Source organism: Haemorhous mexicanus, chromosome 7 (genome assembly GCF_027477595.1).
Source record: "Haemorhous mexicanus isolate bHaeMex1 chromosome 7, bHaeMex1.pri, whole genome shotgun sequence".
NCBI lineage: Eukaryota > Metazoa > Chordata > Aves > Passeriformes > Fringillidae > Haemorhous > Haemorhous mexicanus.
This window is the reverse complement of record NC_082347.1, coordinates 28,929,833-28,953,108: the sequence shown is the minus strand read 5'-3', so window position 1 is coordinate 28,953,108 and position 23,276 is coordinate 28,929,833. Positions and strand designations below refer to the sequence as shown.

General features: G+C 39.3%; 1 protein-coding gene across 13 annotated transcripts in view; it reads left to right on the top strand.

Annotated features, from left to right (window-relative positions):
* The window catches only part of LCOR (ligand dependent nuclear receptor corepressor), an 88,763-nt gene that overhangs the window by 26,190 nt on the left and 39,297 nt on the right, over positions 1 to 23,276 (top strand). For 4 of the 13 annotated variants that reach the window (XR_009487212.1, XM_059851786.1, XM_059851790.1 and 1 more), the window contains exons 2-5: positions 3,470 to 3,535; positions 3,953 to 4,032; positions 16,928 to 17,060; positions 21,618 to 21,905. Coding sequence is in view for 7 of the 13 variants with exons in the window: in XM_059851786.1 (XP_059707769.1) it covers positions 3,470 to 3,535; positions 3,953 to 4,032; positions 16,928 to 17,060; positions 21,618 to 21,905 (567 nt within the window). In the remaining 6 variants the exon portion in view is untranslated. Of the gene's footprint in view, positions 1 to 1,872; positions 1,967 to 3,469; positions 3,536 to 3,952; positions 4,033 to 16,927; positions 17,061 to 21,617; positions 21,906 to 23,276 lie in introns of all 13 variants that reach the window. The other 9 variants (XM_059851795.1, XM_059851791.1, XM_059851794.1 and 6 more) reach the window with 4 other exon arrangements.

The following is a 23,276-nucleotide window of genomic DNA, read 5'->3' as shown; positions in this document are numbered from 1 at the left end:
CATTGTTTGACATACTAGGCTCTGTGTCAATGGCACTCCAGAAGTGCATCCCTATCTTTTTCTGAAGATCTTGCATTCCTGTTTTTATAATAGGGAATGTGTCTCTGGCTAATCTGCATTACTAGATACTGTTATCCAAAGGAGCCTGGTAGCTACTTAATGATCACGAGGGCTCTCAGTTTTAAGGGAGAAGATGACATGAGGGCTTTACTGTTGTTTTTTTTTTTTTCTTTACAAAGCTTAAATTAAACTATTGTGTTAAATTGTTATCTTACACCATTAGCCATCAAACTACAATTACAGTTTAAATTTCTGACAAAATATTTGGTTATAGATGAGTAAAAATGCCAAGAAAATATGGAAATAAAACTGTTTAGGTGCAGAGAGAAAGCTAGTGAAAATTGATCATGCTGAAGACTGCATAGTCAGCCTTCCCCCCCCCCCCCCTTCTCTTTAATTTTAATTTCTTTCCTTGCTGCCCTTAGCAGATAAATGGCACGTATATATTCTGATTTTTACCAGAGGATGTTTTAGGGGAGGCTTTACTTATTTACAGTCTAACTGTTGTTAAATAGGAATAAATGTGTATCAACCTCTGCATTTAAAAAGTTATTCCACCCTTTCTTCAGTACTAAGGGTTTTCTTTCTTTGCTCTGGGATTTTTTTTCTAATTCTTCACTTCCTAGAGAGCCTTCTGGAAAAGAGAGATGTTTTACACTTTATAAATTCAGGTTGTTTTTTTCTTAATTAAAATATTTTTTCCTAAATTCTTATACTAACATCCAGAAAGTGTTTTTCATTGGAAAGCTCACCAGTAACATTTGTGAGAGTTAAATATGTGGTTGCTTTGATTGTGAAGAGCATATCAGAGATCTAAATACAACCGATATTGAAAATCTAATACTGATTTCTAAAATACTGGAATTTTCTTTCTTCTAATTCTGTTATTCCTGCAACTTTTCCACTGGCTCTGCTCTTCAGCTGCTGTGAACTATCAGACACTGCAATACAGATGATGAAAATATAGAAACTGGAATTTAGCAGAGAGAGCCATGTTAATTTCTGTTCCATTTGAAATGCAGGAAAATATCATCTGCCAAATGGAAAAGGACAATCGGTGGGAAAAGAAATGTTCTTTTCAAGCTTCTAAGAGCAGTGACAATGGAGAGAAAAAATACTATAAAAAGTAGGCAGCTCCTTTTTCAAGATTTTGTTTTCAATGTATTCTGCATGATTAACTGTACACAGTTGCTCTTTTGGAGCCCTGAATGACTGAACACAACATCACAGGGCTTAAACTGCCTTTGCTGCATTGCACTTTGCATTTGGGGGGAATAGGGCTCAGCTTTATGGCAGTTTTACCAGTCTCTAGTATAATTTTTGAATACATTCATACTTCCCTTATTTGCCTTTTTTAATGTCAAACATTGCACATAAGATGTTCTGCTGTTGCTATGCAACTGCTAAATCCAATATTTAATATTAATAAAACCCGAGTGGCATTAGCATCACTCAGAACAGTGGGCTAGCAAACTACGATCGTACAATATCCAAGCTGTAAAACTTGGCAGCGACTTCAGTGTGCAATTGCATGCATGGCAAACTGTGGGGCATGAGTCACTGGCAGTTACTATTAAAAGATTGATGAATTTGAGTAAAATTTCTAAAGTCTTTTGATTTTTATACATATATATATATAAAATAAAGGTTCTAAATGAAAAGATCAAGAACAAGGTTGGTTAGCTATTTTCCTTAAGGTTTCATTTCAGAGTCAAATTCTGAGGGTCTCTACCCATATGTTAAAAACGTTATAAACTATTCAACGTTATAAACCTATGGGTCAATACCCTGATTCTCCTATTTTTCTTCTAGGTCAGGTTGGTCGGCCCTTTCCCACTGTTCCTGCCACTTCCTGAAGCCTGAATTGGCTTTTTTTGGAGGCAGTGCTACTTCTCTGCCTGACAAGGTGCTGTTCAATAGGATGTATTTCCACTTTCTCTTCTTCCACCTTGTTTTCTGATTTCTCCCTATTTCTCTTCACTCTTAACTGTTATTTCACTTTTTTTTTTCGATTCTTGGTTCTTCCTGAGATTATATTTTTAGTGTTGTACCTCAGCAATGTTTTTGCCATCTAAGTCATGTTGCACCCTGCAAATTCTGTAGCATCCTGCATTGGATTTCTGAAGTTGTTGGTGCACTGACACTCTTGCTGACACCCAGAGGCATGAAACACTGCTTGTCATTTCCTTTTGAAGACCGCTCTCCATAACTTAGATATTAGATGTGGATGAAGTCAGAATTATTTTAGAATTACTGTTCTTTTGAAGTGTAATTCTACTATTTCCTTCATAGTACATGATCATTTGGGTTTTGACTGATATCTTAAACATTGCTATTTTGGGTAGTTTATCTGTCCCTGATTCACCCATGCAAGTTTCTCTAAATTTAAGACCATACTTTTGTTTCTTAATTTGTTTTTTATTTCTTCTTCTGCCACTCAAAGACTCGAAGAAGTAGGAGAAGCTAGAAGCCCCTAGCTACTTGCAAACCATTCTTATAGCTACAAAACAAAAAGTATTGGAGGGGGGAGGGAAGGGCAGGCAATAGTAAAGTTATAGTCTTGAATTTTTCTGGTCATTCCATTTTTATACATTTTTATAAGGTAGAATTTGTCTATCACCCTAAAGTAATCTTTGTACTTTTCATACTCACTGTGCTAACCCATCTTCTCACGGTAGTGGACAGTTAATAGCTCTGTAGATTTTTTACCGCCAGCGGGGGGTTACTGTAATATTGATTTAACTTTTCCAAATAATGGCAGTAATTTTGGTGCACGTTTTCCTTCTTCTGGAATAAACTCAAATTGATTAGATGTATTTTAAGTGAGGTATAAATCGTGGTGTTGAAGTAGATGGGACTGTGTGTCTTGGATGCAGATCTGTGATTGAAATTCCATTCCTTACTGATATGGCAGCACTGAATCCTTCTCCTTTTCATTTTCTCTCCTCAAAACTGCAGTTCTTGAGGAAACACTGATTCTAATGTGTACTGAAATTTAGAAAAGTAACTGAATGCTACTGAGATGGAAGAATGTATTTTTTAAATTGGGAAAATTTACCTTCTTTCAGTTTGGAGGCTTAAATGAGAGTATTTTTATTTGTGTAGAAATTACTCGGTCGCATTGTAGAACCTGCAGCTTCCTATGTTCTTTTGAAAATGGTTTATTTCAATGTTACAATATTCTTTGTTTTTAACCTAGCTACTTAGAAAACTGCAGGAGTCAGTGGTCTCTAGGTTGTGCTATGATTTATCAGTAGTTCAGTCATCACAATTGACCCGTGTATCTTGTAATACTTGGAGAAAACGTGTTGAGCTCTGTTCTTGGAACAGATAAATATAGAACTGCTATTGTGAATATTGTAGTGACGTACTAATCTAGAAAGCTAACAATTCTTTTATTTGCTTTTAGGGTTTGAAAGTATTCTAGAAGGCCTGTTTGGACCTGGATTATTAAAAGATCTCAGTTTGTTTAAAGGTATTCAATCTCTATGTTTGTATCTCGTTCTGCATTTCTAATGACAGAAGCAGCCTCAGCTCTGCCTCTAGAAAATGTGTGTTACCGTGGTGATTTGTGCTTTTTTTTTCCCCCTCCCCCAGGCAGTGCTCACAGTTAGTTTCATATTGGCTAAAATTACTAATGAGTGTGCGTTCATCTTTATGTAGCTGGGAGTGTATTTTGCAGTGCTCAGAAAAACAGATTTGTTGTGCATAGATAAAATGTATATAGTTTGGTAATCTGGGGATTTAGAAAAATGGCCGAAATGAAGCCTGAATCCTCAGAAAGCAGGCAAGAATGTTGTGAAACAGGTATTTAATTCAGCATTTCTCTTTTGGCTCCAGTTGTGTTGTGGTTTATGAATATGAAGTAATTTGCTATTCTTCTGATTTACAGACTGTGAGCCTGAAGGTGTTTCTGATTGGTCTTTTGATGAAAATTGTCTTTTCTGCTGCCTCAGAAGAGAAAAAGTGAAGGTAACAATGCAGATGTGTGAAGCTAGTAGTTGTAGGGGAGGGACAAAGGGAGGGAGTTTGCTGCTCCTAGTTAACTGAATATGGAAAATCTGCAACCTCCTACCCCTTTCTCCTTTGGAAAAAGGTTTTCTGAATTAAAATATGTAGGTTAATGAACAGACTTGCCTCTTTCTCTGCAACTTTTTCTTTGTAATATGTAATGCACTTTTTCTTCCCTGTGCATTAGCTCTTTCTGTTTGTTGTTTTTTATTTGTTTTGGGTTTTCCTGAGTTCTTTGTAAGGGATCTTGTTGGGAATCATGAAACCTTCCCCAAGGGAGCCAGACTGTGGCTTGTGCATGTTTACTACAGTCAGATGATGGGCTTATCTTCAGTATGGAAAAGTGGTCCATTTTAACAGTCTAGAATCTCGTTCTGTATCTTGGAATCTTCTTCCCTGTGGGCCATATCCTTTTATTGAAGTGCTCTTGTGCATGGTAGATTTTGTACTGTGCTTGTTCATAATGAAGTCAGAACCTAAACATGGACAAGTCAGGTTTGCCAGCACAAACTTGCAGTTTATTTTCTTAAGGAGATCATAGTTGTATATAAAACAAAAGCTATGGTGCTATACTGATTGTTGTTCAGCCCACATACTGAAATTGTGATTGTTCTATAACATAGGAAGGAAGGATCATCTGTCTTGGCAAAACTTCATTTACTGGAATTTGTAACTACTGCTTCTTCCTGCGCAATGTAAAACAACACCAGAATGGATCCCTGTCAACTTAGGAATTAAACAAAAGCACTCTTTCCTCTGCAGCAGCTAACATGTAGCTACATGGCTTGTCCATAAAGGAAGTACCTTGTTGACATTGATATTTGCCATGCTGCCAGTTCATGTGTGTTTCTGTATTACAGCTTTTATTAAGGCAAAAAAGGAGGTTTAGGAATGCTTGCATTTAGAGCAGATGTAAATCTGTTGTAACAGATGTAAGTTACTTTATTGAGACTGACAGCAGGTAACATGTATGTATACTTGTTGTGAAAGGAGCTCTGCCTATTTTCTTACCTCATCTCATAGAAGGACAAAATCCAGTGTTAAGCAAAGCCATTGACTTGATTCAGAAAATAATTTTGTGCTGGGTGAGAGACTGGTCATAGTGTGGGCCGATTGGACAGTGTGTGGGTAGGTATTCAAAAAGGCAGTCTTACTGTCCTCCAGCCTCTCTGTCAAGTCTGTTGGGTTTGGCTATTTTGGCTTCTCTTTTTGTTTGTTTTATTTTTGAAGGAATAATATGCGTCCTTTTAGGTCTAGAGTTTTTGTGTGTCATCTGAGAGATGGTAGGATGGGAGTGCTTCCTTTCCCCTGTGGGTGCAGCAGATTGCTGCCCTGCTGGCATTGATGTCATTAGCTTCCAATACAGAGTTAAATATGATTCTTTCACAAGATTCTTCAAATAGTGTGAATTTGACAACATCTTAATTGGAATTCTAATATGTGACACCAAATTGTTGGAAAAAAGGTTGAAACTTAATTTGGTATTTAGCTAAATAATGGACAGTCTTCAGCTAATTCAGTTCAACTAAATTTGGAATGGTACTAGTTTATTTGACATCTCTTCCACTGAACATCTGGACTGATCTTTGGTTCTTAAGGGAGTTGCAGGCTGTTCATGTCCATCTTCTCTCACCTTGTTTGGAAAAAAAAACTGGGCAGGGTGGCATGGTTTGAGTTGGTGCTTGCATGAGTGCTGAGTTACAGAATGAAAAGGTGTGTAATGGAGGATGTAGCTGGGAGCTGGATAGCCACAAGCTATGTATTGTGATAGTGTGTGGCTGTGGCCGGCCTGTTTTTTGGGGGTTTTTTAAGTACATAATTACCAATACCTCCTTTTGGATTAGTTGAATAATCAATCAATGTACTTGATTTTCTCCTGTAAGTGACATGTAGATACCTAGTGTAACAAGTTCAAAAGCAATAAATATCTTCAGGGTTTTTTTCTGGATTTCATTTGCCCATTAGAATTACCTGTAACTTAGGAGACCATAGTTGTGCATAAGTAAAAATAGAGTTCTGGACTTGTAGGATGAGAATTGGAGGCCAGTATTAGTTTACTGGCAGAGCTGCTTACAGGGTAAAAATCTACATTAGCTATCTCATTCTTTCAGTGATAGTTGTTACTGCTTTTGCAGGTAGTCAGGTTCAATTACATGGTTTCTTCAAAGGATGGAAAACCATCTACTGAAGTATTCTAAAAAAAATTAATTCATTTGTAGCAACAGTTCTAATTGCAAATACTGAGCAAATACCTGCATTTTTGGCAGTCAAAATACAAGACAAGTTTTGATAGAGAAATGGACTTAAGTGTTTTCATTTGAAAGAGATAACAAAATACAAAGTAGGGAGCATGTTCCCAGACATACTTTTTCCCAACTCCAAAGGGTTAAGTGCAGTAATGTAGAACTTTTAGAAGTGGATTTCTTCTTTTCATCACGGAATGCAGAATACACAATCGTTTCTGTATGGTGTGATAGGAGAATAACTGGTTACCTAAGGTGCTGCTACCAGGTTTTTAACGTGGGTGCCTGTGTGCAGAAATGGACAGGTACCTTGAAAGACAAAAAAAAAAAAAAAAAAATTTAGTGGCTCTGGCTGCCTCCATGAGATGAGAGAAAGACTGGGTTTTCCAGGACCAAATCTGACAAACGCACATTTGGATAGTATGCAATTGTGGTAATACTCCATTGCTTGTAGTCTTTATCACTTTTCCTTCTAAAAGGTTGTGGTACAGCAAAGACCCATGAGTCGAGATGGATTGAAGTGTACTTGCCTTATCTCTTTTTAATTATGATTCCTAACTTTTCTGTGTGGTTTGTTAAGTAATCTGACTGAGCTATCTTTACAGAAGAGATCTTTGACTCCATGTAGAATGTTTGTATCAAATTAGGTGTTCTCTAGTATCATTTGCTCATAGTTGGAGCTCAAGCCTAGTGTAAGAAAGGCCAGAAGAAAGGAGAAACTGGAAATGAATTCTTTAAGAGTATTCAGTTGAGTATATTCATGTGGAAAAGAAAACACTATTGTCTACAGTGACATAAAGCAATTCATATGTATTAAGAGAAAAAAGGAACATGGATACATGGACACACAACTAATCTCATTAGTTAGTGAGAGCAGAACAAGAAGGATAATACTCCTAAGCACATTAACTATTTTATAGATATATTTAAGCTACAAAAATAGCAAGAGAGAAAATGACTTGTAGGAGCATATTCTGGATTCATAGGCTGTTTGATGCCAGAAGATTGATTCTGGTCTGCAAAGTTCTCTAAAATACCTGGGCTTCAGTCAAAGGACCTCTCACAATTCTTTCATTTGTGAAGAAGTGTTTTAAGGTACAGCATTTGAAGAAGTTATTTTAAAATTCAAAATTGCTCTGTTATGATTTGGGTATTTTTAAAAGCTTGTAATTATTTTACACAAATCTGATGATCTTTGACTGTGGAGGAACATAGCCAATAAGATATGAACTGTGGTAAGTGTCTCAATAGTTCTGAAGAGAAGTTACCACTCATCTAAAGCATTAACTTGTAAAATAATTGAAGATGGTAAAGGAAATATCTGAAAATTAGTTGAAGCTGCAGGACTCTTACAATTTTCAGTGGCTTTAGAATGTGTTTAAGCTGTGTACAGAGTTCCCTAAGTGTGCTGGAATGTGCTCTAAAACATTTAAAATGCATTTCATCACTTTAAAAACTCAAGCATTTAGACTGTCACTTCTGTATTGTGTCATTTTAAAATAGTTTGATATGGAGGCTAAGACTTTAAAAGATTGTTTGTGATAATCTCCAGACGTCTTTAGTAGTAATGCAGGGTTGCAGCTTTTCTTGTGCATCGGTGTTAATGTAAGCATGTTGTGGTTCCACACCACAATATGCTTACATTTAGATTCCACTGATGTATTTCTTTTCCCCCTACTATAGGTAATAAATGATAATCAATAGCTATGGATCAGTCAAGTTTTATGTTTTGAATTCGATAAATATGATGTCAGTCATCTTACTATAAATATATATATATTCAGTAAGTGAGGGAGGTCTTAAAACTGGTTAAACCATCTGAATTTTTATTAATACTAAGCTGCGAGCAGTCGTAGATGCTTTAAAGGACATGCTCAGAATTGAAAATGATCTTGATAAATTTGAAAACAGGACAAGACAGACCTGTTTTCTCAAGTCACAAGTTACAGATGTCTTAAATGTGATAGGAATGTAAAAGTAGTAAATGACGTTATGGACTGTTTCAAGAGAAGAATTTGTGTTAATACCTGGAGAGGAAAACCTGAATGCTGGTGAAGCCTCAAATGACGGTAGCATTTTGAGATATGTAAACAAACTGAGTAGCATTGAAATGAAAGCAACAAGAATGATACTCTCTAGCAGGTAGAAGGAAAGAAGAGTGTCTGATACCCTTAAAGCTTGTCTACAGAAATTGTTCTCCTTTGTTTTGGCTATGAATTAAAAAGACTGTTCAGTCCTAAAGAAAAGAAAACGCTTTGGAGAAGACAACCTAGGGATGTTTTAACATTCCTTTCTTACTCAGTGTTCCTGATTTTGCTTTGAGGTAGGGTGAGAGGCTGGATTTTATCCCTAGGGTCCATGGGTTGACCAGTCAGCCATGCGTGGTCTCTGGGCAGCCTCCCTCCTTTTTCTCCCTGAAGTTGGATAGGAATTATCTCATTGTGTTCTAGCTTGTGGGCTCTTCCCATTCCATCTGTGTGTGTGCTGTGGCTTAAACATGAAACTGCTGTTTGCACATCTACACAAAAACAGCCTGCATCATACAGTTCTCTTCATGTCAGCAGTTTAGCTTTTGGAATTGCTGTATCAACATTTCCTACAAGGAGGCTCTCAGTGAGCATCCAGCAGTAGTGCTGACGAGGCCGGGCTGCCCAGGATTAGGTGGTCTCACGAGGTCACGCATTGACCTTGCCTTTTGAAAACCTGAGCTCTGTATTTCTAAGGCTCTTTGACTTAATTACGTAGTTATGCTGTTTATCTTAATGTACAAAAAGAGCTTTAGCCCTCAAGGAGCATATGCAAACCACTCCAGGTATCTTTCCCTGAAGGTTTATTGTTCAATAGTGATGCTGCATGTTCACTGGTGGATTCTAGGAATGCTCTGGGGCATTCTCTTCCCACCTGAAGAGAAGCACAAAGAGAATAGAAAGAATCCTTTGCTATAAATAATATCTAAAAGTAACTGAATGGCTATAAATACCCTGAAAAAATGGCCAGTGAAAATATTCTCTAGATATTATTGGGTTTTTCTTCTTCCTACTACCTGCATCTTGCTACTGAAAACTTTGATGTGATTTAGGACTGTAGAGTGAGTGGGTAAACCTGAAATTAGTGGTTCGAAATAATGGTTATTGGGAAGAAATACTAGAAAATGTGTAAAAACGACACCTAAAAAATCAACAACCCCCCACCCTAACAAAAAAAAAAAAAAAAAAAAAACCACCCAACAGAAATCAAACAGCCAGACACTCCCAAATCAAACAAAAGCACCTCACTTTAGGAAGTGGAATAGCAATCACGATCAAGTACTTAGTGTGAAAGCTTGAATTTTCCTTCTGGGGTGAAGAAAATTTCAGATTCCTGGAATAATTATGGTACAGTGGATAAGAAAACAAAAAGTGCAATAAGCAGAACTATTTCCAGTATATTTTGTTTCATGTAGTCAATGCTGTACTGAACATGCCCGAAGACTTTTATTTTTCCAAAGCCTGAGGTTAAATCTGACTCTTTTACATAACTGTATTTCTTTGTTTTGATGTCTTAGCATGGACGCTGATAAAAACCATGCATGTAAGGAGATGCTCCTTAATTTGGGGGGTAAAAACTAAGCACTGCCATTTTCTTCCTATTATTCCTCTTCTCTCCTAAATGCAGATCAAGAGATCCTTTACTGAGCTGTTAACCAGCATAAGCCACTTAATATTTTTTTCTTCTGGCTGATCCCTTTTTCTTCATTCCTTCTCTATGTAGCAAGTGTACAGTTTTAGTTAGTTTCAGAAGATTAAATGGTACTCTTCTTACGTTGCCTTTGTATGAGTAATATAAAATACATTTGTTTATGGTGAGGCAGGGTGCTACTGGACTATTTTTCCACTGAGTTGCCCGGCTAGTATTTACAGTGTCTTGTTATAGATGCAAAAGGTGCTAGGAAAATTTGAAATGCATTGTGTTGGCCAAGGGTTATTTTTATCTTAGGCTTCTTCCAGCGCTATTGTCTGTTGAAGAAGCTTCTCCTGTGGGAGCAATCAGGTTTGAATCTCTGGTATGGAAGAAAGCATCAGTCATTTTGTGAGGCCTTCACTTCTGCAGGCTCTTACCTTCACAGAATCAAAGATGTTTTTACTCACCTGTTACTTCTGTCATTGCTTGTTCCTTATATTTTTGTTTGTCATAAAATACTGCTTTGTCTCTCTACCCTGAGATAGTATCTCCCTTTGCTTTTGATAGAGAGCTTTTGGAAGCTGTTGAATCACAAATATGATGTGAAAGCCTGTCCATGTGGTTCAGGCCAGAGTCCACAGCATTTAGTATTATTACGCTTAGCACACAGTTCATGTGACTGCTGCGTCTGTTAATTCACTGTGGGCTTGTCATATAATCTTGCTTCTTAAACCTTTTGAAGTTTTGAGACAACACAAACTTAAGAATTGCTTATTTTTCATTTATTGTGATTTATAAATGAATTTCCAGTTCTTCCCTTCTAGTTCCATGTGGATATGAGTCTGAAATCAACTTATACAGTAGAGGCCAAAAAAACAGATGCAGCCTAAATATTATGGTAACTGATACTTTATAAAGGTTAGCAAAACAAAACACTCCCTGAAGCCAAAGAGTAGCTGTGTATACATTCCTGCAGTAGGTAAATACAGGTATCTTGAATATAAAATGAAAGTAGAAGGAGAGGGCCAGTAAAGAGATTTTTCTCCTGAGCAGGGGCAAGGCATTGAACTGATAGAAATGAGAAAAAGTGTGTGCATCTGGGGGTGGAACCTAAGCATTTAAATTTTGTATTTTTGTAACCTTGTCTTCTAGTTTCTTGACTGTATTTAAAATGAATGATGTATCCTGGCATCTCACGTGCTTGATTATCCTAGTTTGAATTTGTTCTTGAGATTACTCAGCTGCTTCCAATTGTGGGAATGGATTTTATTTCATTGTAGGTGTTGTAACAGCTGACTTAAATTTATTTCACTTAAAAGTAGCTACTATTGAGCTTCTTCACAAAAGGTCCTCTTTGTTGATAATGCCAGTTGTGATACTCCTTTTGAGACCAGGGAATGCTATGAAAATTGCTTTCTTAGTTCTTTATGTCTACTGCATGATAATATCAGAGGCAGTGAACCTCATTCAGATTATATATTCAGTTTTGTTCTCCTGTCCTGGTCTGGGCTGCTGATTATGGAACCTTGTTAATAATCGCACCCAGCTAATGGTGGGAAGAGTAGAGAATGGTTTCTTCCAGCCTTTCAGGCCCAACGCAGCAGTTTTTGAAAATACTGAGTTCTGTCTGGATGTCAAGGATGGCATCATCTTGTTAGTTTTGCTCTGTCTTCTCTGTATGGCCTGCGCTGTGTACACCATGCTTGGAGTCAGGACCAAGCTTGGCGTGGTCCAGCATATTCAGGAGGAGGAAGAAAAAAGAAGCCAATCAGCAGGCACCGTGTCCACACAAACTGTCACTGAGCCAGGACAGCCTAAGTCAGTAACAGTTGCCCCTGTTCAGAAAAGGAAATTGAAAAGCAAATTGGTCAGCATCAGGACTGATGAGGAGGTAGCAGGACCTTCGTACGCAAGTGGAAGAGACGGAGCTGGAGATCATCACTCGGTCTCTATCCCTGGGTGAGTTGTGTGAGCTGCAGAGCGAGTTCACCTAAGTCCATTCTGAGCTGGCTGCTCCGCATCTGGGACGCTGCAGCTAATGACACCATTCTGAAAGGATGTGAGGTTAGGCAGCTGGGATCACTCTCCCAGGATGTGGTCATTGACCAGGGGATCAGGGAAACCCAGGAAACTCTCAGCCTCTGGCAGTGGCTACTAGCAAGTAAACGGGCTAGATACCTTTGTAAAGGGGACGTCTATGTGCAAGAAACCTTGTTCCATTGTGCTCCATATTCTATCCAATGCCTAGGGGAATTAGCTATGCTGGTGTTCATTTTTCCGGAAGATGAGAGATTCCCTAAGAGCTCAGACAGTGTCCAGTGCACATCACAAATATGGTTGAAATTCGCATGGCTCAGGCCAGAAATATATTCCCACTACTTAGCAACACTGCGATGGAAGGAAGGAGAGGACAAGGTGGATACATTGGTCAACAAACTAAGACTTTATGAGGATGCTGTCACTGCCCTGTTATGCATCCACATTTCATCTGTGGAAATAAAGCTGACTGGGCATATCTGGAGCTTGGAAGACAAAATTGAAGAGGGCCACCAGAAACCGAGGAAGGAGCTTAAGGAATTTACCACATCTTGCCAGAACCAAGAAGAGTCTCTGCCATTTGGACCAGATGTCCCCCAGCCAAGGAGAGAGGATACACTCCATAAGGTAACCTCTGGTTTTTCCTTCAGGAGTGTGAAGACATGAAGAAGTGGGGTGGAAAACACACCTCTTCCTTAGCCACCCAGGTACATGAACTGAAAGGAGGAACAACTGCAAGAAGCTTATCTAGGGTCAACGCTGCTTTGGTCGCTCTTAGACAAGACTCCAGGTGGTAACGGAATGATGATATTACTGACCCTCTTGAGGGGACCTCAAGGTCATATTTACAGGAGGAGAGCAATGTGTACAATGACCAGGATTTAGAGGGGCCCTGCCTTTAGCCAGGTAGGGGAAGGGGACAGTCGTATCTATTAGACTGTGTGGATCCAGTGGCTTGGCACGTCTGACCCACAAAGGTTTATGGCTTTGGTTCACACCAGTGCTCAGTGTACCCTGATGTCATCAAAGTATGTGTGAGTGGAATCCATTTCTATTTTTGAGGTGACAGGGGAATCCCAGCAGCTGACTGTATGGATGCTGAAGTGAGCTTGGCTGGGAAGCAGTGGCAGAAACACCCCATTGTGACTGGTTCAAAGGCCCCATGCATCCTTGGCATAGACTATCCCAAGACTCAAAATGACATTGCTGGGCTTTTAGGATAGCTGCTCTAGAGACAGAGCAAATCAGACAACTGAATACCTTGCTTGGTTTCTCAGACAATCCCTCTGCTGTAACAACAGGTACCAGTTGCCACAGCAATGGTGCACCATTGGCAGTATCGCAGTGACTGATGCTCTCCCATCCATAAGGTGATTCGTGAGCTGGAGAGCCAAGGGGTGGTCAGCAAGACTCATTCACCCTTTAACAGCCCTCTATGGCTTGTGCATAAGTCCAGTAGAGAATGGAGCCTGATGGTGGATTACCTTGGCCTGAATTACATCATGCCACCACTGAGTGCTGGTGTGCCAGCCATGCTGTAGCTTCAGCATGGAGTCCAAGGCCATAAAGTGGCATGAGACCATTGACATTGTCAATGATTTTTCTCTGTTTCTTTGGCAGCAGAGTGCAAGCCCCAGTTTGCTTTCACATCTAGGGCTATGCAATGTACTTGGAATTGACTGCCACAGGGGTGGAAGCAGAGTTCCACCGTCTGCCATGGACTGATCCACACTGCACTGGAAAAGGGTATGGCTCCAGAACATCTGCAGTACATCAATGACACCATGGTAGGTGGGAACACAGCCGGGGAAGTCTTTGAGAAAGGAGAGAAGATTATCCAGATTGTCCTGAAAGCTTGCCACTAAACGAAGTAAGGTAAAGAGACCTGCTCAAGAAATTCAGTTTCCAGGAGTAAAGTGGCAAGATGGACATTGCCAGATTTCAATGGAAGTGATTAACAAAATAACATCTATGTCTCCACCAACCAACAAGAAGGAAACATAGGCCTTCCTAAATGCTGTGGGCTTTTGGAGGATGCATATCCCAGAGTACAGTACAATTGTAAGCCCCCTCAATCTCATGATACAAAAGAGAAATTATTTCCAGTGGAGCCCTGAACAAGTTTTTGAATTAAACAGGAGATTCCCATGCAGTAGCCCTTTGGCCAGTCAGGACAGGGCAGGATGTAAAAAATGTGCTCTACACCGTGGCTGGGGAAAATGACCCTTCCTGGAGTCTCTGGCAGAGACCTGAGGAGACCCAAGAATGGCTGTTGGCATTCTGGAGGCGGGGATACAAAGGGTCTGAGGCCAGCTGTACCCCAGCTGAGGAAGAGATTCTTGCAGCCTACAAAGGGGTTCAAGCCACCTCAGAAGTGATTAGCACCGATGCGCAGCTGCTTCTGTTAACCCCACTACCAGTGCTGGGCTGGGTGTTCAGAGGGAAGGTTCTACACATCATGCCACTGATGCCATGTGGAGCAACTGGATTGCGCTGATCACACAGGGAACCTAGACGGGAAATCCAAATCTCACTGAGATTCTGAAAATCATAACAAGATGGCCTGAGGGTGAGAGTTTTGGACTATCTTCTGAAGAAGAGGGGCAGGTGACATGTGCTGGAGGGGCCCTATCAAATAACCAACTACCAGAGAATGAAAAGCGATAACGCCCTCTTCACCAATGGTTCCTGCCCAAATGTAGAAACAAACCAGAAATGGAAAGCTACTCTAAGCACCCACACACAGAAAGCTGCAGAAGCTACCATGGGACAAGGCAAATCAAGTCAACTTGCAGAGGTTAAAGCCGTCCAGCTGGCTTTGAATATTGCTGAATGAGAGAAGTGGCCGAGACTACACTGACCTGTGGATGGTAGCTAATGCTCTGTGGGGATGGCTGGATCGGTGGAGAAAGGCCAAGTGGCAGTGCAGAGGGAAACCCATCTGAGCTGCTGAGATCTGGCAAGACATTGCTACCCGGGTAGAGAAGCTGACTGTGAAGGTCTGTCACATCGATGTATGTGTACCCAAAAGTCAGGCTCATGAAGTAACAACATGCAGATGAATTTTGCTGCCAAGATTAAAGTATCTCAGGTAGATCTGGACTGGTAGCACAAAGGAGAATTACTTCTAGCTTGTTAGGCCTTTGATGCCTCCAGTCATCAGGGAAGAGATGGGACATACTGATGGTCTTGTGACGACCAGGGGGTGGACTTAAACATGGACAGTATCTCTCATGGATGACTGTGAGAGGTGTGCTGCAATCAAGCAAGCCAAGTGGATGAAGCCTTTTATGGTATGGTGGACAATAGTTGGAATATAGGTATGGGGAGGCATGGCAAATGGACTACATCACCCTTCCCCAAACCTGCCAAGGCAAGTGCTATGTGCTGACCATGATGGGAGCAACCACTGGATGGCTGGAGACCTACCCCTGTGCTCACACTACTGCCTGGAACACTGTCTTGGGCCTGGAAAAGTAAGTCCTGTGGAGACATGGCACCCCTGAAAGAATTGAGTCTGACAGTGGGAGTTGTTTCAAGAATAAACTTATAAAACCCTGGGTTAGGGAACATGGTATTGAGTGGGTGTACCATATTCCTTATAATTAACCAGCTGCTAGGAAAGTTGAATGGTGCAATGGACTATTAAAAACCACCTTGGAGGCATTGGGCGGAGGTCCTTCAAAAACTGGAATTTTTGCATTTAGCAAAGGCCACCTGGTTGGTCAGCAGCTGAAGCTCCATCAATCAAGTTGGTCCTGCCCAGTCAGAACCCTTGCACATTGTAGATGGACATAAAGTCCCTGCGGTACACGAGAGGTATGTTAGGAAAGATACATTGGATTAATCCTACTTCAGGCAAAGGCAAGTCCATCCATGGGATTGTTACTGCTCAAGGACCTGGTTATACTTGGCAGGTAATGCAGAAAGATGGGGAAACCTGTTGTGTACCTCAACACACCTAATTTTAAATGAGAACTGTGTGTAATGTTTCACTGTGTACGTGTGTGTGTGTGTGTGTGTGTATATATATATATATATATATATATATATATATAAAAAGTAGATTAAAGAAGGGTTTTAATTTGGATATGATGTAGATGGTGTAGAATTGGAAGTGAATAATGTCTTAGGTTACAATGCAAGGTGTAACCAAAGTATGTATTCTACCACCACCTCCACCACTTTTGGAAGAACTGTTAGTGATGGGTCCTTTGTAACAGCTGCATACCCCACCTATCAGTTAGGTGTAGTGTTCTCTTTGTTACACCCAGCCTAAGGGTGGTCATCTCTGTTAGTGCTTTCAAGGACTCGCCAAAATATCCTGTGTCTCATAGGATTACATCATTCCATTGTAAAATTCCCTGCCCTGGGGGAGGTACTGAACATCGCAGCCTGGATTTGAGGGTGGTGTATGATCTCAAGGTCTGGGGACTTGGAGGAGCCACCACTGGGCTCCCAGGGAAGGAGCAGACCTTTCCCCAGGACCACTGCTTTGGCAAGTCCACATCCATCATTTCAATGGGACTGCAACCACCATTTAATCAGACCGCCACCACCGGCCTGACCAAGAGGGTGCCACAACCCTTTGTCAGTTTAAGCCCGTGTTTCTGTACTATTGCCTTTATTGTAAATTTCCTATTAAATTGTAGCTCCATGTGGAAATCACTTGCAAGGTATTTGTGTGGGGTTAATTGCTTCCTCTGGTTGACCTTCAAACCAGCCCAATTTACGACAAGAAAACAGGACAAAGTACAATGTTCTGATGCAGCCAAAAAAACAAGTTTTGGTTTAAATAAATTAATCTCTGTGCTGAATACCGTAAACCATTTTGAATTTAGTAAAATATTGAGTGCCTAGGAACTTTATTAATTTTTGAGTCTGGAAGATCTTACAAATATTAAATATCTTTGCAGGAACACTTAGTCAGTCTGGATGAGCCAGCCTCAGAAGCTGGACAAGAAGCTCTGCTTAGACAAGAGCAAGCAAAAATCATTCGTTTTGAAAGGCAAGCGGAAGAGTTCCTCAATGCAGTCTTTTACAGAAAAGGTTGGTTTTAATGGGGGAGGAGGATGTGGTAAATGGTCTCTTGTAGTCTTTTTGCATGCAATGTAGATATCAAAGATCTGATGTTCAAGTTAAATGTTAAGTATTTTTCAGTTATCTTCTTTATATATATTTATCAAGGATAAAAATTGACTCTGAAGTGATGTAACAACATAACAGTGTGGGCTTGGGGCATTGGAAGAGAGTATTGATGCCTAGGGAGCATAAAACTGTTTAACCCTAAACCAAATCTCTCCATGAGATCGCTGTTGTTTTCACTTTTGGAGAGATGACTCAGCTCTTACCCCGCAGAACTGTTCCCCATAACCAGTGTTTAGGTGGGTGGGCTGTTTGGAAGAAAGGTCAAGTGGCAGTGGTGGTTGTAGGTGGGTAATGTGTTTTTTTTTTTAAAAAATTATTTTATTTTGATGGGATATGTACTAATGCAGTTTTTCTTAAAGGTCATCAGTCTTTTCACTATTGTAATGATTACCCACCCTATTCCCAACAATCTAGAGTATAAAATATTATGGGAATAGTGCTAAGGGGAATATATGAAGAATTCAAAATGAGGTCAGCAAAAGAATTGCTGTAGAATATGCCGAGAACACGCTCAGTGCTAGAAAATCACCTAAATATCTTCTGGAGAGTTGTTGCTTAAACTGCTCTTAAGGAAGGCACAGAGCTCATTTCACTGTTTTCTACAAATCTGAGAAACATTAATCCAGAGGTTGCTTCCAAATGCATCCTGAATGAAAGTACATTGTACTTATCAGTCTAACCCATGTGTGAGAAAATCTGCCAAATCAGTAATTCCAACCTATCTGCTGGGGGACAATGCAAGGCTTCAGTTTAACAAATTAGAAATTGCTCTAGCCAGTCCTCAGCCCCTCCTTCCAGTGACCAAAATATTTAAAGGTGTTTTTAGTAGATAACAGTATCTTAGCCTGTCTTTTATGACTCAAATGAATAAATACAAGCTATACATTATGATGCTTCTATACTTTTTGCAATACATGCAGGATGGTAGGAAGGATAGTTATTGCATTACTACTGATAGTTCAGATAATGCCTTTATTCCAAGGCTTCCTTTTTAAGTTTTCTTTTTTTCTTGTAAGCTTAATGTTTCCTTTTGCTTTTGATTTTATCCCATTTATCTTCAAATCCAGAAGGAATTTAAGAAAACTAAAGTCTAGAGAAAATACAGGTTTTTTTCCATATTGCTTTTTCTGGTGACAAAAAAAAAAGCCTATCCATCATTTCCAAATTGTTTATTAAAGACCTCATTTCTTTACCACTAAACTTAAATCTTTATATATGACATGTGTCTTTTAGAAAAGTATGCTTTTTTAAATTCACTGAGGAGCCAGCAGCAGATATTGCAGTATGTTAATGAAGGGTATAATACTCTGTCCGTGGCTGGATACCCAGAATAAAGATAATGGAACATGTCAGATGTCTAAGAATCTTTGAGAATTTTTTAAAAATATACCCTTGTTTTTCTTCCTTGGACAAAGCTGTCCTTGGTGCAAGAGTAACAGGTGAGGGATAGAAGCCTGGAAGGAAGTCAGTTCTGAATCCTTAATGCATGATTTTCAAGCTTGCCTGTATTTAGATTGCTTGAAATCTAACTCATGCTATTGCCATAAGATCCCAAGGCACTGTCATACCAAAGAGGACACAGAATGGCAGAACTCTTAACGTTCCTACATTGCTCGGAGATGCTGAGCTCTCCTGGCTTCCTGCCAGCAATTAGTTTTTTTCTTCTTTCCATCCTCACTGCCGGTAACATTTGAGATGGGTATTTTGTAGCCCGGGTAGATCAGAGAAAATGCAGCTGCTGTCTGAACACTGGCCACACATTAATGTACTGAACATGAATAGGGAATTAACAAGATCAGCCAACTTTTTTGAACAGGTTTACTGTCCATTAATCTTAGTCCTTTCTCCGAAGTTTGTGTTCCTGGTATTCCAACCCAGTAATGCCTCCTTCAGATGTTCATAGTTTTCCAGTCAAAGCAGAGTGGTAGTAATTAGTTGTCTGTTACCTTCGCTTTGTGGCAGGACAGGACCTTCTTCTGGTTTAATGAAATCATACCTTTATTTGTTTGATCCTGCCCTTTTAAGATTTTGATATAAAAGTACACAAAAGCTACTAAGGCTTTAAAGCTCAGAGGTAATGCTTCAGACTATGTATAGCTGATAATTTTTTGCTGTATTTTCTCTTCTCAGAGAATTTCTATGTTTTAGTTAATTTTAGTTTTATTTTCCTAAAAAAACCTGGACAGGTGGAGTCAAGATAAATATGTGGTTGATTTCAAGTGATGCTGGATGGGCACCAGCACATATTTTCCACTCACTTTTGAACAGCTTTAATCCTCAGCATACAGGCTTTATATTAAGCAAGAAGCCTTTAATGTGCTAAGTACCTAGCCTTCTGCTTGAAAATAGAGTTTTGTGACCCAAATTAGTGCATTTGTCTTGAGCAGCACTAGAAGGTTGTCATTCTGGGCTGATTCTATGAAGTTGCAGATTACAAGGGTGCATGGCTGCAGGCATATGTAATATTTTATTTCTGAATGTGTAAATATGTTCAGATGTAAGCATTTTTGAACTGAACATATGAACATGGTGCACAGTAAAGGCCTGATTCGTCGTTCAGAAAACACAAGTGCCGTAAAGCTCTGCATTCCTGCCCGCCCCACTTGTATACGCTGCAAGCACATGTCAAACAGTTGGTATATGTCTGGTCATGCCATCAAATTGTGTCCCTCTGGGCCTCCTTAGAGCCCTTCTATGTCCTTCAGGAGGTTATAGTGAAGAGCTTAGAAACGTAGATGAAATGCCACCACAGCAGAACAAAACCTCCACACTTTTCCAGGCTGGTGTCCTTGTGGACTATTTGGGAAGCAAGTGAGATTATAAATGTACCAAAATTTAAGTTTGGCTCATTTTTTGGTGTCTTCTTAAAACTGTAGTATTTGATACTTAACAACAAGTAAAATCTACAGGATGTTTTAAAGAAAATGGTTATATATTTACATAAACATCCTGGAAATTTATAGGATTTACAGAAATTTACTGTAAGAATCTATGTGGTGACTGTATAAGATCTTAGGTGTAGAAAGCTGCTTAACAGAAAGGAATTCGGGCCTGATAAGTATTTAAAGCTCAATATGGTGTTTCATCAAGAAACAGGCTTCTGCTGCTGCTGCTCTTTGATTTGTAGGCAGCTCTGCTCAAACCTTCATGTCAGTCATCTTTTACACATACCATAAAGCTGGTTTTGGATTGATGTACTTTTGACAAAAATGGTGGCAAAAGGCAAATCTAACACTGAAAGGTCCCACAGAAGATTTTCCTAATGCTTTTAATAGCTCAATCTCAATAGATTACCTTTCAACCTGGGCAATTTTTTTAAAAGAGGTAGTAAACACTTCTCTATTGTTCCCTCTTGAGAGCTACTTTTAAAGATTTATTTGGTCTTCTGCTGTACAGTTTTATTCTGAATGTTTCTTTGGTAAGAAAAGAAACATTCATAGAAAATCAAATCTTTTGAGCCATTTCTGAAACAGTGGTGTGGTTTTCTGTACTTTGGGGATTTTTGGGAGTATTGTGGGTGGTTGGTGTTTGTTTTTGTTGTTTTGGTTTTTTTGGGGATTGTTTGTTTGTTTAAAAATCACAAAACTGATTTGGCCAGAGAACACAGTGTTTCAAGTGAAGTGACAGGACTTAGCTTTTGTGATTTAGGAGTTACAGATTTACTTTCACATCACAAATTACTACTGGTCTAAAATAGTGATTTTTGTCAATAAATTTTTGTGTTGTCCACATGCCCAGATACCTTTTTATTTATACACTATTCTGTATAAATAAATTGCAATGCCTACTTGCTCTATTTCACATCTGTTACTAATAGATTCAGCAGCTCTTCTAGAAATAGCATTACTTGTCATGTGACATGTCTTGGGGTTTTGTATATATGCAAGTTCTTTGGGTGATTCCTGATCCTGCATTGATTGTAATGTTAGAAATATCAAAAGAAATACATAAAATGAGTTGGAAGGCACTTGAACATTTGATCTTCATGTGAATTATTTTAATTTATCAGAACTACAGGGCTTTATTTCTCAGTAAATTTATAGGGGATTGCTGCAAATTTATTTTCCATTTTACCTTTCTGTAGCTGCAGGTAAGTTATGCAACTCTTCCACTGTATAACCTGTTCAATATTTTTGGATGAGCTCCATTACTTGGCACTTCAGCTCTCCTTTCTATTTCCACACCTCTTAAAGGTCTGGTAAAATATATCTATATTTTAAAACAAAATATGAGATTGTGTATTTCTTTTAGCAAAGTGTTATTTTGGGTAGGCTGTACCAGAATTAGCAATGGTTCTTACTCAGGTATTCTAAGACTAAAGTGCGTTTTCTACAGAAACTATTCTATCTTTGGGGTTCCCCCCCCCCCCCAGATTTGTTTTGGTAAATAAACAATGACTTACTATAAAAGCTGTTTTACTTAAAGTGCTTCCTTAAAAGAAATCTCTAATATTTGCAGACAGTCCTAGGGTCTCTGACCCAAATATTCCCCTAGTGGCCCGTGAGATCATGCAGCGAATGATCCGACAGTTTGCTGCTGAATATACCTCAAAAAATAGCTCTACTCAGGACTCCAGCCAGCCCAATAGCACAAAGAACCAAAGCCTGCTGAAAGCATCTCTGGTCGCCTCCTCTCCCACGGCTGCAACTGCTCAGAACCCTGTGCTCAGCAAACTGCTCATGGCTGACCAAGACTCACCTCTGGACCTTACTGTCAGAAAGTCTCAGTCAGAACCTAGTGAACAAGGTAGGACTCTTACCAGTGTCTTGCATCCTGTGGCAGTCCATTAATGGCATTCTTATTGCAGAACTAATTAGAAGGTTGCACTGTTGCATAAAATGTAAAGTGGAAAAGCAGTAGATGTTTTTACAATTAAATAATGACTAGTTCAGTGTGGCTGGGAGAGAAAAGACTTTTTGAAAGAGTGTAGACCCATAGACACGAGAGATTCTTCTGAAGAAGGGCAAAGGGGATGGACATGCTCTAGACTCTGAGGATAAATGTGCTGTTCCTGCTGGGAGCTGCAAGAAGCAGTCTGCCAAAATAGACTGTATGCTTGCTGATAAAGAGAAGTTCACATGGTCATGAAAATCATAATGTTGTCTCTTCTGTGAAGATTAGTGCACAATTTGACTGAAAGGCTGATTTATTTTCTTTCTGAATGTGATGTGAGAAGAGTATCTTTAAAAAGTCTGTGAGAATTGTTTGTGAAGGCTCTGAAAATTGTACCCATGAACTGCACTAAACTTCCAGGTTTGTGTGTTTGGAAGAAATGTCTCTTTTCTACCTTAAAAATAGACTTGTTCTGCAGAGCACAGATTGAATAACTTCTAACAGCTTATTTAATTCAAAAACCTTGCTTTCCATCAAAAACGCATTTTTTTTAAAGAAGCAAATTCTGCGAGTGATATAGTATATGAACTTTTCTTTTCTGAAACTGTCGAATCCTAAGTGTATCATACTGATTAAAATTAGACCCTTTATCCTTCTTCAGAAAAATGCTAGTGCTTGAAGTCATTCTGTCACAGTAGGCTGCCCATCTGCAAATGGAAAAGTTGCCTGAAAAAAAAAAAAAAAGCCTTTTTCTAGCTATGACAGAAAAGTAGGTGTCCCTTTATTCTTTTAAATTTGTTTTGTGAAGCTTTATGTCAACAAATTAATTTTGTGTGTCCAGTAATATGCAGCTTGGACATGTGGACACATACTGCACTTACAGCGCTTACTGAAAGCTGTCATTGCGCTTCAGTTCCAAACTGCAGTGAGAGGTTGACTAGTGTCTCTCTTGAGACAGTTAAAGACTCTAATATCTGTTATTTTTGCCAATGTGGATGTACAGTTAGCTGACAGGCATTTGTTTCTAGCTGTCTTTATTATAAATGCATTTTGTGAGTGTGTTTTGCATGTATGTTTATAAATGTTAAACTGTTCTCGTTAAACTTTTTGCTGAAAGAAAGATGGAGAGAATCAGTTTTGCTTTTGGTTTGTTCCCTTTTAATTAAAGGATGGTATGGTGAAGAAGAAAGCATGTACATGAACTGTTCTTTAGCTACCATGTGAACCATGTACATGAACTGTTCTTTAGCTACCATGTGATGGAAAAAGCTGTAAGATAATGTA